Raw genomic sequence first — 18250 nt, 5'->3', positions numbered from 1 at the left:
TTGATTGACCTTATTTCATATTAAAATGCGAAAAAATACTACACATTTCTAATTGTTCTTTCGTTAGGAAGTTTATTTTTACTTGACATAAATTAATCTTCTCATTTCTAATTTTAACATTGTCAAACTAACAAAAGTAATCTTTTCGAGTATTGTATAATACCATAACCTTTGTGTTTAGAACTATACAGATTCAAGATATTTCTTATGCTTAATGTTTATTGTATTATTTATTCATTTATGTTATTTTACTTTCATTGACAGAAGACTGGGCTTCTTATATAACTTTTATAGTGAAAACTACAATGTACCATGTTAACATTAAGTAGTCACTACCTGCTGTGAATAATCAGAACAACTACTGGAGAATATTTTGTTTCCTTTTAGAAACATTGGACTAGAGTTAACACACATTTAATACTACGTAATGATCTTGTGCTAGTATTTGGCAGATTTGGTGCATTTATTTGGCAAAAAATATCAATTTACATAGACAATATAGGTTGTGTTTTTTCGCTTTTTGCACGCCTGAAATTAATTAAGATTGATTTATTTTTATTTCGCTCGCTCGCTCCATTTTGAAGGGCTAAAAATCCGTAGAACAAATCTTTAATTGGTGTGGCCTAAGGGTATCTTAAAGATCTTTGCAGATTTTTGCCTGTGTTGTAACAGGTTTAGAAATAATCCTCTGACGACAACTAAAGAAATAAGAGTTGTTCCTCATGCAACGGACCCAAGGTAATCGCCTGAATGCACCATCTCACATATGCAAATCAAATGTTCACGCATTCTGGAGAACTGTTTTTTTTGCACGCAAATATCGACGTAATTATTAAGAAAAATGAGCTGACCTTCTAGAAACTGTTTGTATATAAAACTATGCGATTTATGCCATGTAAACGAATTGTATTTTGCAAGCGTACATTTACTAAATTAAAAATAAAAACTTCACTATTTTACGAGATGAAGCCACAACTGGTCGCAATATGGATACTTTTAATAACGTGTCCTGCGAAGAAGATGGAAGCCCAGCAAAACTTTCTTGGAGGTGCACTACATTACAGTCTAACTGATGCACCAAATGGGAAAATTCTGGTAAGTTACAGTAAATAATAATGTTTGATGAAATATGTTCATATTTTATTTAAACAATGTTTATAGCATGCGTTCATTTGCAGGCCAACATTGAACTTATAACAGGTTGGATTCTAGGGAAAGGCCCGTGTGGAACTAATTGTTCGAGAGCAAGTATTGGAAAATCTACTTTAGCTACCAGAGCATTGTTAGAAAGTCAAAACTATTGGTATTTTGGTGAATTTTCCACAGATTATACAGTGTCACCTTCACAAAATGTAGATATTTTTTGGACTGGAATCAGAAATATAACTCAAATAGTTCAAGCAAATATGACGGAAAATGTTATTGCTGTGAGCGAAAACGCTAAGTGGGAGCAGGAGATGGCAAAGTTTTCGTTTGAACTTACACCGGACACTCTAAATGAGGATCTAAAGTAAGTATATGCGGTTCAGTAATTCGTATGAAGTAAATATTTGTTGTTAAGTCATCAATTCGATGAAAGGTTTTATCCTTTATATACATATAACTTTTTAAATATACATTTTTACAATACAATGCAGGAGTTTTAGTTCTGCTTTTGCATTGGTACGCAATATCAAATTGTTGTGCAATTTTTGTTAATTTTTTTTTTGTTAAAACATATTTTACTTAACCTTTTGCATAGTAAGCATAAGTTTGAATTTAGTCGATGTATTATTAAACGCTGTCTCCTAAGAAAAAGATGGTCAATGGATAAGTCAGTCGTATACGCTTATGTGCTAGAATAGATGCAAAGAATGTCAAGATTTAAAGTTTACATTTACTATACATACCGGCTTAAAATGTATTAACAAGTTTTCCCTTATATAGTTGTCATATCCTTTAATTAAAGACGGTGGCGTCTTATATTGCTACCTCTCACGCAGGTTTGCAAACTTAAGGCACCGCCTATTCCAAATAAAATATGCAAAAGATTGATATTTTTACCACAAGTGTTGTACAAGGCTTTATCAATGTATTAGTAAAGTAAAGTACGTTTTGTATGTATGATTTCTTATATATTTTTAGTTTTGACGGTAACTACTGGCGGAACCTAAGTCTTCAATACACATATATGCGGGATTTAACGTCTGACTGGTTTTTACGTTGGCATTTGCAAACTCAAATCAACCACGAAATACGAAATGACACCAGAAAACGTAACAAATGTCCAATCACATTATTACGACCGATCTACAGGTCAGTAACTTATCCGAATCGTTTTTTTTATATCTGAATATTGTTAAGCGCGGTTTGTAATAATTGTAATGCTTAAGATTAAATTGACAACATAACAACGATATTACAATTCAAATGTATTTGTTGTGTGTATATAAAAGAGTAAAGCTAAATGAAATCTCGACAATACAACTACCATATATCGATACGGATGAAGATTTCGTGAAGTGTAGCCTATCGCAATTTATTGAGGCTGGAGATTTATTTTTTGCCTTCCCTGGAATAAAAGTATCTGAGGTATTTATTTAAGTATAACTAAATTATAATATACTATACAGCTATTTGAGTTCATTGAAAATTAAAATCAGCAATAAATATAAGGTGTAAATAATGATAGTTATATTTTCTGTTCGGCATGTTGATGTTTTATAGGATATTATTTCGTCCACAATTTAAAGTTTTTTAGAAAAACGTATGTGTAGCGTATTAATAAGCGTATTGTAGCGTGTTTATATATATTGTTAATTGTCCATGAGTTTGAATTTAAAGAAACTACTGTCCTTTTAGAAATGTTCCATCACAGTTGATGCTTCTTATTCGAATGGTTTCATCGATAGCACATGGATAGCGATTCCCATCACTATGAGAGATTACCCGACAAGTGTTATAATGTTTGGAAATAACACAATCACGCCTTATCAATCAATGTGTACTTTCAGTGTACAGGTTAGACATGTATAGTATTATTTGTGATACATGGAATTTAAATAAAGGTTAAACCAAATAAAATGTGTGAACAATAACCACACAAAAAACACATGACACATATAAGGTTCAATTAGTCCAGATATTGATGTGATTGCTTCAATATATACATTTAAAAGCATAAAATATGCAACGGACCGTAATTTCAGGTCTTATTCAAATGAACCATTTTTCGGAAATATAAACGAGTTTTGCTTTTAGTTTGTTGTCCAGATCCTTGAACATCTTGACATCCCGATGTTTGTTGCCCCAACAAAGGAAGATGGACACGAATTTTATTTGTTTTCGGGGGCAACATGGAGTACATCTGTATATGCACAAGCTGCTAAAAACACGTATGTATTTCTTGCATTTAGCTTAACTAGTTTATATTCATATATTGGTTGAAGATGGCTAAAAATAACATATTGACATTCCAATCTTATGTACCCGAATAGATTTAATTTAAACACATGTTATTTGGTTTTTAAAACCACAACGCCCGGAGATGCAATATTTTGAATACAACATCAGTAATTGGTCTTTTACAAAGTTCTTTCAACTATAGTGTCTGTATTCCTAAATGTTCGCTACCGATTTATTACACTTTTAATAAAGACTTCAAGCACACTAAATATAAAAAAAATTCTCTGAATCTACATGATTCAGCAGTGTATTTTACATCGTCTAGTGGTCATTTACAAAATGTGTTATAAGCATGTCCCTGATGTAAAAAAGTTTAAACCCGTGGAATCACATGTTTATATGCTTCATTAAAAAGTGAACTTTTTATTGACGAAGTTATCATACCATGAACAAATTCTTCACAATGGCCACCTATGTAAAAGAACGATTCAGTCCGATTGAGATAGCTCGATTTTTGTAATCGGCATACCTCGCTGATTATCATTGATAAATGTAAAGGGAGCTCAGCTATAAATAGGACAGCATATTCTGGGAAAAAGATTTAATAATAGTTTGAAAACGTTAATTTCAAATCAGTTATATTCAAACCATTATATGTTTATAGATCAATGAAACAATTTTGCATTTTCTGTATTGTATTTGACATCTGTCGTGATTCTGTAAATAAATTGCGTATGAAAACATGTATAATGAACGTTTAACGCGACCATGAGTGTAAAGAAATTATTTTGAACCTGCCATTTGTAAACGTTATAGCGAGTATGGTATATAAACAGCATAATAGCCACGTCATATATGAAACTCGCTCTTATGCGTGCTCTCTTATTTTGAACATTTAATAGACTTTTCAAACAGAAATTACAGAGCCACATCAGTGCACACCCTATGTTTGATAATTCATTCGTTTGTTGGATATTGTTTGCTGTTTTAAACACATATTAGGTCATATCGCGGAGATTTAGTAAACCTTACCATGTGTTCATGGGGGAACCCACGTATTCAAGTCGTATTCGAAAACGTGTATAATGATCGTTTAACGCGATCATGAGTGTAAAGAAAACTAATTATTTCGAACCTGCCATTTGTAAACGTTATAGCGAGTATGGTATATAAACAGCATAATAGCCACGACATATATGAAACTCGCTCTTATGCGTGCTCTCTCATTTTGAATATTTAATACACTTTTCAAACAGAAATTACAGAGCCACATCAGTGCACACACTATGTTTGATAATTCATTCGTGTGTTGGATATTGTTTGCTGTTTTAAACACATATTAGGTCATATCGCGGAGATTTAGTTAACCTTACCATGTGTTAATGGGCGAACTCACGTATTCAAGTTGTATTCGACTATGTGCTCATACCTACTTTCGTGAATCATCATGGAGTTATTGCCGTACTTAACGAACATACATGCCTAAGCTTATTGAATTAGAGAAAAAAAAATCATCAAAAGAGAAATACTATATGTTCATGCACATGGGCATGTCAAATCACGTCAAATCACGTCCGTTCAGATAACATCATTAACTTAGGAAAGGAAACAACGAAATATAAAGTTTGGTATGATATACATGTGAAATTTTACTGTAACAGAACTTTTTTTAAAGATAAGTGGTACAGGAAATATACGTTGAATATCTTTTTAAAGATATTTCTTGTTATATTTGATCGATAGTGTAATCCGCCTCCCAGTTTCGCTGAATGGGTCAAGTTCCCCACGGGAACTACATCCTCGTACCCCCCCTAAAAATATTTCGTACCCAAAATTTTTCGTATCCAATTTTTTTCGTATCCAATATGTTTTCGTACCCACATTTTTTTTACCCACATTTTTTTCGTACCCATTTTTTTTTCGTACCCTAATTTGTTTTCGTAACCAATTTCTTTCGTTCCCAATTTTTTTTTTGGCATATTTTTTTAACCAAAATTTTTGTAGCTATTTTATTTCGTACCAAAAATTTTCGTACTTACATACACAATTGTGGTGATGTATATACACTTTAATTGATGCTTTTATATCCATTCTCTTCAAAAGCATCGTCACGCCAGTACTGTCAGTACTTTGATCTCTGAAACTGCAAGGCCTAAATAAACATTTATGTTCGCGTTGTAAAGTGTGCATAAACTAAATTGGTTCCAGAATTTTACACGGAGTTACTGTAGAAATCGTCTTCTCGTAAACCACATTCCCTGATCTAAAATATTTGTACGTCACATAAAATAGTGCTGCTATAAAAAAATATCAAGGAAAAGCGTAGAGGTTTATATTTGCGAGTGTACAGTGTTAAGTGGTCCTTTGCAGGGTATGTTCAAATCATGCCTCTGAGGTAAAGAATCGCCAACGTTTGTAAAATTTTAAATTAAGCCTTTATTGAAACATAACTTAGGTGAGAAATATATGTTAGTTTTGGCTATGATGTAAAACTTTACGGTCATGAGCTCTAATACAATATTGTACAGTGATTATACAAATCGATGTAGGATAAAACTGATTTGGATTTGGATTATTCGCAACCACAACAAAATCAATACCACAAGTGTTTAACGGTCCATAAACATGTACTATTTAAAAAGAAATTAGGGTAGAAGGGACTTTGTTGTCTGCTGACTTTGAAAATTATTTTCAAATGCAATACTATTACACTTTATCAATCGATTATATGATATAATGATTAAACTAATAGATGTCGTTTTAAACATGAAGCATACAAACATGCATTAAATAATAACAAAAAATTGTCTTCGCAGTAAAATGATACAATAATGTAGAGAGAATTTGCATTTTATTCGGGCGAGGAGTAATCTCTCTAAAACGTATATTTAATCATTAAATCTTTTCCTGTTTTGTTTCTAGAACCATTGAGGAATTCATCATTACTGTCAGAAATATGGAAAACATCACGATACGGACATTACATGACTACGAAGGAGGCGACCCAAGAGTTAGATATGCAGAAATATCTTGGACCCCTTCGTCCCAAGAAGAAGCACATCATATTGTGTGCATAACTGCTGTGAACAATACTGGGTATTAAAAAGAATCAACCAGATAAGTGGCATGTTTGCTAAGCGATTCATTGTCTATAATGTAATTAAGACTGTTTTTTTGTTCGAATATGACTTTCGCTATGATTTGGATCAAGTATATAAAATGGAGTAGATAGTCAACATTCATTTTATTGGTTCAATTAAACAATGATTCCCTTAATTTACACAAAACAAGAAAGATCAGAGTTTCGAAGATTCTCTTGAATTTTATACTGAAGGTTTTGATGAATATTCGGGAAACAAACGCCGCTACCTTTATCAATAACATGTATGCTCTCATGCTAAGAAGTAAAACGTTTAAGATTAATCCGAATTCTGACACGTTGACAACATATGGTTTTTAAATCATCCTCATGGTATTAACGGATATAAGATATACATTCCAGTTAAAAGTTGTGTGTATTGAAATTAATTATTTACGTCTAACAATATATTTAAAGGTTCATATTGACGGGAAACGCTGTTGTTATTTTCAGAATGGAATCAGAGATAAGGTGTTTTACTCTGTACGTCAAATGTAAGTGCTAATAAGTGAGTCATTATTGAAAACTGTTTGCTTGCCCTGTATTAAAAGTTTATTTATCACTAAATAGCTAATATTAATAGAAATGTTTACGTAATCAGTACTTTTCCATGGAAATTTAATGAATGTGCATAATAAAAAAAACAAATAATGTCATATTTCTATTTCAACATATACTGATACTGATACTGTTTAATTTAATCCGAACGTGTGTTGTTCTTTGTTTAAGCTCAACAGTTTAATAAGTCGACTGAGACAGCGAATGTAAGTATTAAATTGGTTCAAGTAATAAGAGTTAGTTCAATAACTGTGTACGTCAGTTCCAAGTTAGTTTATTTCGTCTCGAGCAAAGACATACTTTAATAAAAAAATTTAATTAGGTATGTATGGAAAATATATATTGTAAGTGTATATTACAATCTTTATAGACGATTTGTTGTATAAGATTAAATGGTCTCTGAATTTTTAAGGTGAAGCCGTATTTTATTGACGTGCCTGGTGTAGATGATTTTCTTAGCTGCCCTGTAGACGCCACGTGTGTTATTCCTATCTTTGTTAAGTCTAACCGCACTGTTTCTCACCTCAACGTGATAGACAATTTTATCGACGAAATCGCACCTGGATCAATATCACAAACCACTCATCGCAACGAAAATGTTTTTAAAATAGATCTATCATTTCATCATTCTACGTCTGGAAAATGGAACGTCTGTATTCAAGCTGTAGATGATCTAAGGTGAATATGCATCGTTCTTCTCAATAACGATTCATAATCAGCAATATTTGACATGTTTACTTACCTTATCTTATATATGTTTTCCCACATGTGTAATATGTCCTTTTCAGTCAGATGAGTGAGCCTCTGTGTATCAATTTAATGTTTCAACCTGAAGGTTTGTTGCTGTTAACAATAATTGATTGAAAAAATATCATATAAAACATGTTTTTATTGGAACCAGGCGAAAATACCCTGAAGCAAAAATTATTAAATAATAACTGTGATGTTAAGAGGTAAATGTATTTTATACTGTATAATTATTGAAAAAACAAACCTTTACATGTATATACCTAAATTATTACTTATCTTTGTTGAACACAGATCCTTGCTTCAGTACACCATGCGAAAATTACGGCCTTTGCATCAAACAGGCTGATCTTTCCGGTTTTTATTACTGCGAATGCTTCCATGGATACACTGGGATGACTTGCGAAACTGGTATTAACGTATTCTTTTAAACGAAATCAAGATCATAATTATGTTTTGCAATTTGGTAAAACCTATTCAATTTACTTTTAATCATATTTATTGTTTTACTTATTCAAAAATTACATGGAGTAGAATGGTATTGTAGTTACTTTGGCAAAGTGTGTAGAAGATCTAAACACATACAGCGAAAAACTTACAATGTTTAACAATTTAGATACGAGTCTTTCTCATGGAACATGGTGTAGTGACTACACTACCAATACCATCAGCATTATTGAACTCAATTTTTATACATGTATTTATTCGAGGATAACATATACCCTCTATAAGTCAGACATTTTCAAGATATTCATTACACATGTACATCCATTTTTTTGGCGTGTTGAAACAACAATTTAATTAATTGTGTTTTGTACCTTGTTCTCTCAGACTCTTGATATCCTGGCTTGACTGCAAGGAGAATCTTTATTAAAATACGTCTTCAGTCAATTTAATTAATTATCGCGCGTTATGTGCTCACATTTACAAACTCCTACACCTAGCATTGTCGAATCGCATTCTTTTTGAACATATAGAGTTGTTTATTTTGCGAAGCTGTAATTCAAGTGTTTACCTTTCATAATAGGAATTCAACCCATAAGAAAATTCACGCCAGAAGACCCGACTGAATAATTTGTGTACAACTGATCGGCTATTTGGAACGTTACATTGATGCATTCCATTTTGAACCCGTGTATATCCATGGCCGAACCGGAAACTATATCTCATATTGAATCTTAAGTCTATAAAAGAGTTTCAAGTATTACTCTGAAAATCAATACCCCCTGTTTTACCTCTTTTAGTAAACACCTAGCAATTGTCAAAACAGACCAAATTCAACTGTAAGCATTTAACGTTTATCGTTATGATAATTTATTTTTTTTAACTTTTATTTTTTAAATTCTGTGATGCATGAAATGTTTGTTGTGCAGTGTTTGCAAACATATTTATTTTCATGTGTATTGTATGCATTGGAGAAAAGAGTTGTGGATATATATTATCATTTGCAATAAGTCAAGTATTTTGTGGCGATTAATATGTGTTTTTCTGATACATTAATATTTATTTCCAGCTCCCAATCCGTGTGATCCCGATCCATGCATACACGGGTCTTGTTTTGCCAATCAAAATCCATTCTACTGCTTTTGTTCTGATGATCCGGAAACCGGACAGGAAAATGCTTACACTGGAACCATATGTGATAGAAGTAAGGAATATGATCATGTGAACGTTATAAAGTTGTTTCAAGTTTAAGTAACGTTCTTATATGTTACTTAATTGACACCACAACTGTTCAGACAATTATATGTATCCTTGCCAGTTGTAGATGCTGTAACTGTCATTTTTAGAATAAAACATAACATTGCCAAATAATTTACTTCAAATGAATTTCCTTCTGGACCATTATAATCATCGTTTTTGAAACATTATGAACATGACTTCAACAGACTTAAATTGAAACATATTAAATAATGAATTTAATAATGTTTGTAGGGAAAGATTTTTGCACCGCGTCTTCTTGCAATAATAGAAGTATGTGCGTGAGTGGAATAAGCAACTATACGTGTGATTGTTTTTCAAGATACAGTGGATCAAACTGTGAAATAGGTAAATATGAAACACTTTTATCAACTTTAATGCTTAATCTAGCTTCATCATATTTTAAGGACTTCAAAGTTTCTGCAATTGGTTTGAACATGAAATTTACATGGAAATGAACACATAGAACTGCCTAAAAAATCACAAATAATTCAGCTGTGTCTCTTGAGCTTGTGTTGTTGTTATGACACAACTTGTAGCGCTCTTAAGCATACAAAGATTGTTAGTGCAATTTCTATGACGTAATACCAATTAACGTACCGTAGAGCCACTCCGATTTAAGGTATGGTCAGAGCTCTAGATAAGATGCGTATCTGCGTATTTACGCATTGAAAAAAATAAAAAACGCTTTAAAAATCGGCCCATGTACGTAACATTACGCAATGCAAATCTCGGTACGTATTTATAATCGATAAAAGTGCGTAACCGGCCAAGATTGAATGGGATGATAATGGCTTGCTACAAAGATCTTTCAACAAAAGCACTCTGCCATAGAGAGAATCTTGAAATGCTGATTGCCACGAACATTTACCAGGTCCCTGTGGGATCATAAGACCCATCTTATGCATTACTGGTCTAACTGAAAGATAAAAAGAGAAAAAAGAAAAGATTAAATCAGGGTTATAAGCCCCGGGCCAAGAAAGTGAAGACAAGTTCAGATGAGTGACTATGAAAAGAACAAGTTCAAGTTTTAACGTTTTAGATGTTTTAAGTTAACTTACATAGACCACAGGCAGTGTGACTTTATTTTCAATTGCACAAGCAGTGCCATAACTTAGTTTAATTGTACTACATGAACCAATCAAGACAGAGATACAACACATGTAAGTTGAATATATATCACCATTTAAAATTTATTTTGTTTGCAGTAATAAATAACAAATAATAAATATATTTCTAGATAAAACACGTCATGTACTATGTCAGTTCTCTATGTAAAAACAAAAATACCCCTCAATATTCCTAAATACCCTTTATGGCTGAAACTAAGGAGTAAAATACCCTTTAACAATAATATCAGGGTGTAAAATACCCTTTAGACTAAATCCTTATCTAGAGCTCTGGGTATGGTGTTGTGTTTGTTTCAGACTTTAGTCAAACTTTATGCGTAACACCTACTGTTGAATTGTGTACAAAGTCATAATCTTTTACAAATATAAAATGAATGTTATCAATTCTTGTTTTGAACTAATATTACTTTTAAAATAACAGTTTGAACATTTCATAATAAAGTGCTTATTATATGGATTGAGGAAAACAAATCATTTTACCTATACATGCTTTATTTATATTGTATGCTTAGATATGTGTTTTCACAGTGTTTCAAGGTTTTTTGTATGACAAGAAATGTCAGAACACTAGATATGACAATTAAATCTAAACAGCTTTAAAGTTTATCATGTGATGCTTTTGTTTTTCATTTTTTTCAACCACCAATTTATCCATACTTTAATGGCGATTTTGGTACAAAAATATTGCATTGAGAAATAGAACTTGATAATCCGCAAAAATATATAGTAATGGCATGTTTTTAAAATAAAATGCCTCAAAAAGATCGTACGTTAGTAAATGAAGGCAAAAAAAAACAAAAAGTGTACGAATCTTACACAGATGTACATGTATTTTTTCCCCTCATAATTGTAGATGTGCAGTATGTTTAGTTGAGTAGAATATTTAAATAGCAAACCGTCTGTTAGATTTGCATAACACGCCCATTACTTCAAGGTACGAAATGTTGATTTAAAAACTTTCATTTATTGAGGCAAATCCATATTTGCATTTTTATATAAATGCAAATTAACTTTGTATTGAAACATACTGTTGAATAAACAGTTACAGAAACTTTCAACTAACTGTCTCCAACGGAAATTTGAAAAAGAACAAGAAAAATACATTAAATAACTGTTAATATGAAGGGTAATTAAAAACATTGCTTTTACATTTTCTTTGTTTCCTGGCTTATATTCCTTTGATACAGAAGAAATGAAAGCAAAATAAATTTAACAATTAATTTTATACAAAAAATCTAATTAAATAGTTTTTAAAGAAAGTCCAAATGTCCTTAAATTCTGTAACACGCGCATATTTTTTGAATTCGCAATTGCTTTTTTATCAATCATTAACGGTTAACAACCACTAGCCAACTTTGTTTTCTTTTTTTCTTGTTTTGTTTACTGAAGATGTCACAAAGGATTTAAATGCACCATGTTTTGTAATGGTAAACAAGTTGGGTTATGAAAATGTCAACTTAGATTTAAGGCAACGGTTGTGTTTGGTCAAAGGTTTAACGTCTAGACATCTACTTCTTCCGCAATCTATGATGATGATATAGATGGCAGTCAGTTAAATGTTTACACCTCATGGTTTTTGTTTCGCAAGAGATAACTGTCTTTCTTTCACTACTATTAAGAACCACTATACATCTACATATTGCGTGCTTAGTATAGTCAAAGGCACACCCAAATATGTTTACAAAGTGTGACCTGTTTTATAACTGGATAAATTGTATTAAATTGATAAAATATCGATGTTTAGTGACCGTAAATCAATACAATCAGTTATAACATAATAAAAGTAATATAGAAAAAAGTAAGTTGAATAGTCACTGTCGTGAAATTCTAGATTAATTGATGGTAGAAATAAATAATCTTTTATTGTACATGATATTCTGGGACTCTTCCCAAGACATTATTATGCTTACTTATTTAGGCAAGAAATAGCATATTGATTAGTTTTTATAAGTTTCTATTTATTACAGACAAGTGCAATCAGTCAGTCAGCAACACCACATGCAAAGGTAATATTATTTTTTCCATAAATGGTTAGATTGCAATACCGATACGGTCCCATTATACAACTGCGAATTTTCGAAGCATTATTCTTGCCTTTCCTATAATCACATTTAGCAAGCCTGATATCATCTAAAAGATGAATGTGTTCTCTTCCAATAATTCTCTTCTAAGATAATCGTCTTAGAACATAAATCTCCACTGAATGCAGACACCTGAAGGAAACAACTTATTTCGAAATGTATAGTCCTTAGTAGAACATTCTATACAAATACAATGTATCATAGCCTTTCATACGCATAACATTCCAGTGTTTTCTAAGCAAACGCTTTACTTCGTTGTCTATCAATTACTTGTATAATTTTAACCTACCCTGTGTTTGCTATGGGCATTGTTAAGTTTAAAGCACACGTTTACACGTTAAGCCCTCAAAATTGCTAATCATATATGTTGAAATAAATAAATAAATATTTGATGATAGTGAAGCTTCTATAGTAATATAATTTAGCAATGTATTCTTTTGTCACCTTTTAGTTGTAAACAAACATAAAATATATCATTGTAATTGAATAAATTAAGTTAGAAGATTTAAGTTTCATACAATATTTTTATTTAAACAGCTGTGGTTCATATATTGCAAAATGTAAAAGGTTAATTAAATAGAACAGCTGACATAATTAAAATTGATTTCAATAAACATTTCAGTGTTTTAATTGCGAATGTTCACTTCAAAATGTTCGTTCAGTTACTGTTTTTGTTTTCAAAATAAATATTTTGTTCAACATTGTTTTCCTATTAAAGGCCTACGGCATTTGGATCTTTATATTTTATAATCTATTGACCATTTATCAAATTTGCATAGCCAATAAATTATATTCAATGCGAGCATGTGGTTTCTTTCTTTATGATTTTTAAAAAAAATGAAAATTGATATCAATTAGGTACTCCGCAAATGATTCGTATACAATTAATTATAGATACATTAAATTGCACCCGGTGGAGTTACGCAATTAAAATAATGTTATATGTGCAGTCTAAGTCTGGTGCAAATGCAAAAAGGCTTTCAAATAACCTGCATATGTGTGAATAAGGGTAAACTTAAAATCGTTGCATACAAAGTAATTATTTAATGTGTTATGTATGTTTCTGTTAAATGGGAATCGTTGTATTACATTTTCGATTGGTAGGATAAAAAGTCATGTTTTATCGTTGAATTGTAGTAAAGCCATTCACATGATTCCAACTTGTATAAGTTCCCCCTCCCCACCTCCCATAGCCGATAAATGTAGTTTAATTTAGTTTGTTCCTTTGTGGAGACTATTGATACATAAAATATGCCATCAAAGTCCACTTTCCGTTCCAGAAATGTGTTCCCCGAATTGTGAGAATTCCGGTGTGTGTCAAAATAATAGTTGCCAATGTACATTAGCATTTACTGGTCGTTCCTGTAATGAAAGTAAGTTGAACCAGGAAATGTCAAATATTTAAATGATGTAAATAGTAAATATTTTTTACTTAACTGCCTATGCAAAACCGTTTGAGACGTGTGTCTATATATGTTTTCATGAGTGCTTTATTTATGCTATATTAGATTATAAGCTGTTAACAGTATTCATTTGTATATATTTAACTCAATACATTAGATTGTTTTGAGGTATCAGCGTTTTGTTCATTGCAGGTGTCGGAGTAAACTTCGTAAGTAAAACAACTGTTAGGATCTGGTTATTATGAGTTATTTCCCAATAATATATATGTAGAATTTCTTCAGGAAAGTATTTGTAAAGTGATTTTTAATGTAATCAATGCGGATTATAAACAATATCCATGCCGATTTGTAATAAGTATCGGTCAGAATGTTCGATTTTGTAATATATATCGCTAAAATAGTCTTGTTCCAATAAGGTCGGAGGCAAATTCATTCCACCAACGCCAACAACGGGAAGTAACATTGAATGCAATAAAGTGAATCAGGTCGTCATGAATTGTTCATTCAGTGTATATTTAACATCGTCAAGTGGGTAAGTCGTATAATTATGTCATCGCAGATATGTTATACGGTTCCTTTTATTGCCTTGAAATTAAGAGATGAAAACCCCATTAGCTTTGTAAAGTAGTATGATTACGACATTTTATAGTAGATCTTTATGTCTCATTTCGATTACTTATACGTTATATCAAAATTAAATAAGCAAAGACCAATACACAAGTGAGTGATATGCTTTCTCATTCAGCTATGCCCCAGATATGTCGATTCAAACAACGTCAGCGTTGCAAGATAGGAGCACAGTTGGCACGACGACGACATGGCCGATCGCCATCGGTGCTAAAAATCTATATCATTGCATTGTTGAAATAAATGGTAAAATAAAGGATAGGCGCGGACACTTCGCGTGCATACACGCTACGGACAGGTTTCTTATTTTTAATACAAACGTCGCTCGTACTATTGTAGAGATTTTCAATGCATGGTTTTGAAGTAAATAAGGATTATGTTGCATCTGATGTGGAATAAAGTTGGTTTTGAATAAAGTTGGAAATAGTATATAGGAATTACTGATGCTACGAGTGAGTTACTAAACAAAACAATGCATATAATTACCTAGTTATTCTTTATTTTACACGTTTCTGAGTATTCATAAATATCGTTATAGGTTCGACATAAAGTTAAAAGATCAGGCGTGTTTTAAACTTCAGTTCATACCAACAAGTAAGAATATTTAACTTTTCGATGTGATGCTACTGTTAGGTTATTGGGAATTTTGAAACCAGCTCAGTGGACTATTGAAAAAGAAGTTCAATGTAATGATAACTCAATAAATGTTAGTGTGTTTACACGATACGTTGCCACCGGTCATTCTCATAAACGATTATTGTTAGTAACATCCCCCCATACGAGAGACAAGAAAATCTTACAGGAGGTCCGATAACTTTTAAAATGAACCAAACCTCACTCATTGTATCGTTAACAATCTATCAAAGAAAAATAAACATAAACTAGTCCATATTTTTTACCTATTCCTATTTTCGAGAATAATACCGGACCTCAACTCATTTTATCGGAAATGCCCGATATCCGACGTCTTTCGCATGGGTTGATAACATCAATTATTTCTATTTTAAAAACGTGCTTGCTTTAACATCAATTATGACGGCTTCTTAATGATATTGCATGAAGATTCTTTAAATATTTAACTATATGATGATATGTCCTTAAAGCCTTTTTATCAGATACGAAATGTAATTTAAACTTGAAACTAGTTTCATTTTATCGTGCCTAAAACAGTTTACTCTGATACTCCGGTTTATTGAAACCAATGAGTTTTTAAATGATTATCCGCCTCCCCTGTGATTTTCATTTATCGTTTCAAATCGATGTTCCCAGTTGAATTCAAATGTGTGTATTTGTTGTGTATTCGTGTGACTTTTCTGGAATTATTTTGCGACTCAATATTTCCTAATTGAGTTGAAGCGTCACTTTTTCTATTGTTTATCATACTACTTTTTACCGAGAGGGTAACCTTCATAGCTACTATAAAGATATGTTTAGTGAGCAAGACCCAGTGTTCTTCGCCACAATCGCTGTAGTGAATTCCCTTTGTTGAATTGTCTACTTTTTTGGTCCGAAAAATAATTATCTTGTTTTTGTTATGAGTTCTTTACAACGCATTAGCACGAATAACACGTACGCTACAACTGCAAAACATTCGATATGCAATAAAAATAGATTATTAAGTACTTGCAAATGACATTTAAACATTTTTTTTTTATTTTTCAGATACGACATTCAATAAACAGGTAAACATAAATAAAAGAGATGTTTTGTATTTATTCATATTATTATTTGTGTCATACCAATTAACCGCACTAAAGCTAGTTTAGAAATCATGCCTCTGCGTACAAATTTATGTAGGAACTTGTGCATTTCGTTCCACCAACACTTCTGGAAGACAGCACATTTGTTTGTCATCTTTCTGAGCGATGTGGGCTGGTTTTAGCATCAAACGAGAAAAACGGTGACTGGTAAGGCTTAAAAAAACATTGTGAACACAAAAAGAATAGGTAAAATATTGACCACAATCAAGACTTTATGATCCGGAACAAAGTTAAAGAGATAAATAGATAATAAATAAATCCAGCAAAATAGTGTTTTCAAATATATGTTTGATACTAAACAAGCTTTATTTGATATCAATTGCATTTTTTTATTCTGCAAATGAAAAATATTTGTTTCTTTGAAAACATGGACTGTGACATTGCTCTGCTTACTAGAAAAAATCGTAAAGCGACTTTTCATAGAATATTTGCAGACATACGCGTTATGTAGAGTGCGATGGTGCAAACAGTGCATATTTTTTCCACAAAGAAGTATTATATAGCTTTTGTAGTTTTAACATTAAAATTGTCAACATTGTTCATGTAAGTCATTATAGGGATTTGTTTACCACTTGTTATGTGCCATTTTTTATTAAAGCGAGACAGTTGTTAGTGCAGCAGATACATTAACAATTTTTGATCCGGTACATGACGGCAAAGGGACATGTTTTAGCCAAGTTGTTGTTTCTACAGCTACCGTAGATTCATACACGAGTTGTATCAGAGCAGGGTAAGTATTTTGTAGGCTCTATGGGAAAGATACTGTTATAGTATTTGAGCGTATAAAATGCGAAAATAGGTTTAAGAAACAGGATTAATCATTACGTAACACTATACATAATTATCCAAAGACCTAATCATACAAAATCAGGTTTTCGGAAATGGTCGTCATCTATGATAAATCCTTCGAAAAGAACCCCATAATTTATAATAATGATTACGAATGTTACATTTCTTCATAAACTAACGCTTGCAAAAATGTCCCATCTTAGCTCGTTTGTCATTTGCCGTATATATTACTTTTGCTGTCCTCACATAGGTCAATGTGCACGTGTAAGAACAATAGTCTAAACATTTTTAAATCATTAGTTGCTCATTTTCTATATTCAATTCGTATATCAAGGTATGTAACCCAAAAATAAACACGCGAAAATCTAAATTCCAAAATTTGAATTTCAGGCCACATGACTACGAAGAAAGATGTTATAAATTCATAGTGATCAATAAAACAACAGGTACGTATGTATATAAATATAGGTCATGAAATGTACGCTTACTTTTTACTATAGTTTCTCATGAAGTCGTATTAAAGAAAAATAAAGTTATTTAAATAACATGGCTTCGACTTGTGTATGATGTTCTTTTATTGAAAACGTCCGCACATGTTATAAACAAAACTTTGATGACTAATAAATACCGAATATTACGCTTGTCAATTGTTCCAAGAGTTTGTATCAGTTGAGTGACTTGTGTGATGACGTATTACTCGAGAGGCGGAGCCTCGAGTGTGATGCGAAATAGCACAAGCCACGAGACTGATACAAACTCTTGGAACAATGGACTAGCGTAAAATTTCTTTTATTATGTACAACAACTAACGAAAACAGTTAACAATTGTATTTTTGGCTTTAACAAAACTGACAAAATAATTACTAAAACGGTACGCCATACTTTATTTAAGACGCGTATGAATACAGTTTATGTAAATTACCGTCTAAAC

At 31.8% G+C, this 18250-nt stretch overlaps 1 protein-coding gene across 4 annotated transcripts in view; it reads left to right on the top strand.

Moving 5' to 3' along the window:
• Positions 1 to 18250, top strand: part of LOC127873320 (uncharacterized) — a 95341-nt gene that overhangs the window by 920 nt on the left and 76171 nt on the right. Inside the window, exons 2-24 of one of the 4 annotated variants that reach the window (XM_052417129.1) lie at positions 964 to 1095; positions 1179 to 1510; positions 2125 to 2295; positions 2436 to 2571; positions 2842 to 3000; positions 3241 to 3374; positions 6307 to 6480; positions 6977 to 7017; positions 7253 to 7287; positions 7494 to 7759; positions 7870 to 7916; positions 8123 to 8239; positions 9342 to 9476; positions 9764 to 9877; positions 12627 to 12665; positions 14021 to 14113; positions 14336 to 14352; positions 14560 to 14675; positions 14889 to 15068; positions 15309 to 15364; positions 16433 to 16452; positions 16568 to 16677; positions 17129 to 17260. In XM_052417129.1, coding sequence (XP_052273089.1) covers positions 964 to 1095; positions 1179 to 1510; positions 2125 to 2295; positions 2436 to 2571; positions 2842 to 3000; positions 3241 to 3374; positions 6307 to 6480; positions 6977 to 7017; positions 7253 to 7287; positions 7494 to 7759; positions 7870 to 7916; positions 8123 to 8239; positions 9342 to 9476; positions 9764 to 9877; positions 12627 to 12665; positions 14021 to 14113; positions 14336 to 14352; positions 14560 to 14675; positions 14889 to 15068; positions 15309 to 15364; positions 16433 to 16452; positions 16568 to 16677; positions 17129 to 17260 — 2756 coding nt within the window. Of the gene's footprint in view, positions 1 to 963; positions 1096 to 1178; positions 1511 to 2124; positions 2296 to 2435; positions 2572 to 2841; positions 3001 to 3240; positions 3375 to 6306; positions 6481 to 6976; positions 7018 to 7252; positions 7288 to 7493; positions 7760 to 7869; positions 7917 to 8122; positions 8240 to 8855; positions 8964 to 9341; positions 9477 to 9763; positions 9878 to 12626; positions 12666 to 14020; positions 14114 to 14335; positions 14353 to 14559; positions 14676 to 14888; positions 15069 to 15308; positions 15365 to 16432; positions 16453 to 16567; positions 16678 to 17128; positions 17261 to 18250 lie in introns of those variants that run through there. The other 3 variants (XM_052417130.1, XM_052417131.1, XM_052417134.1) reach the window with 3 other exon arrangements.

Source organism: Dreissena polymorpha, chromosome 3, assembly GCF_020536995.1.
Source record: "Dreissena polymorpha isolate Duluth1 chromosome 3, UMN_Dpol_1.0, whole genome shotgun sequence".
Classification (NCBI taxonomy): Eukaryota; Metazoa; Mollusca; class Bivalvia; order Myida; family Dreissenidae; genus Dreissena; species Dreissena polymorpha.
This window is presented reverse-complemented; position numbering and strand designations above follow the sequence as displayed.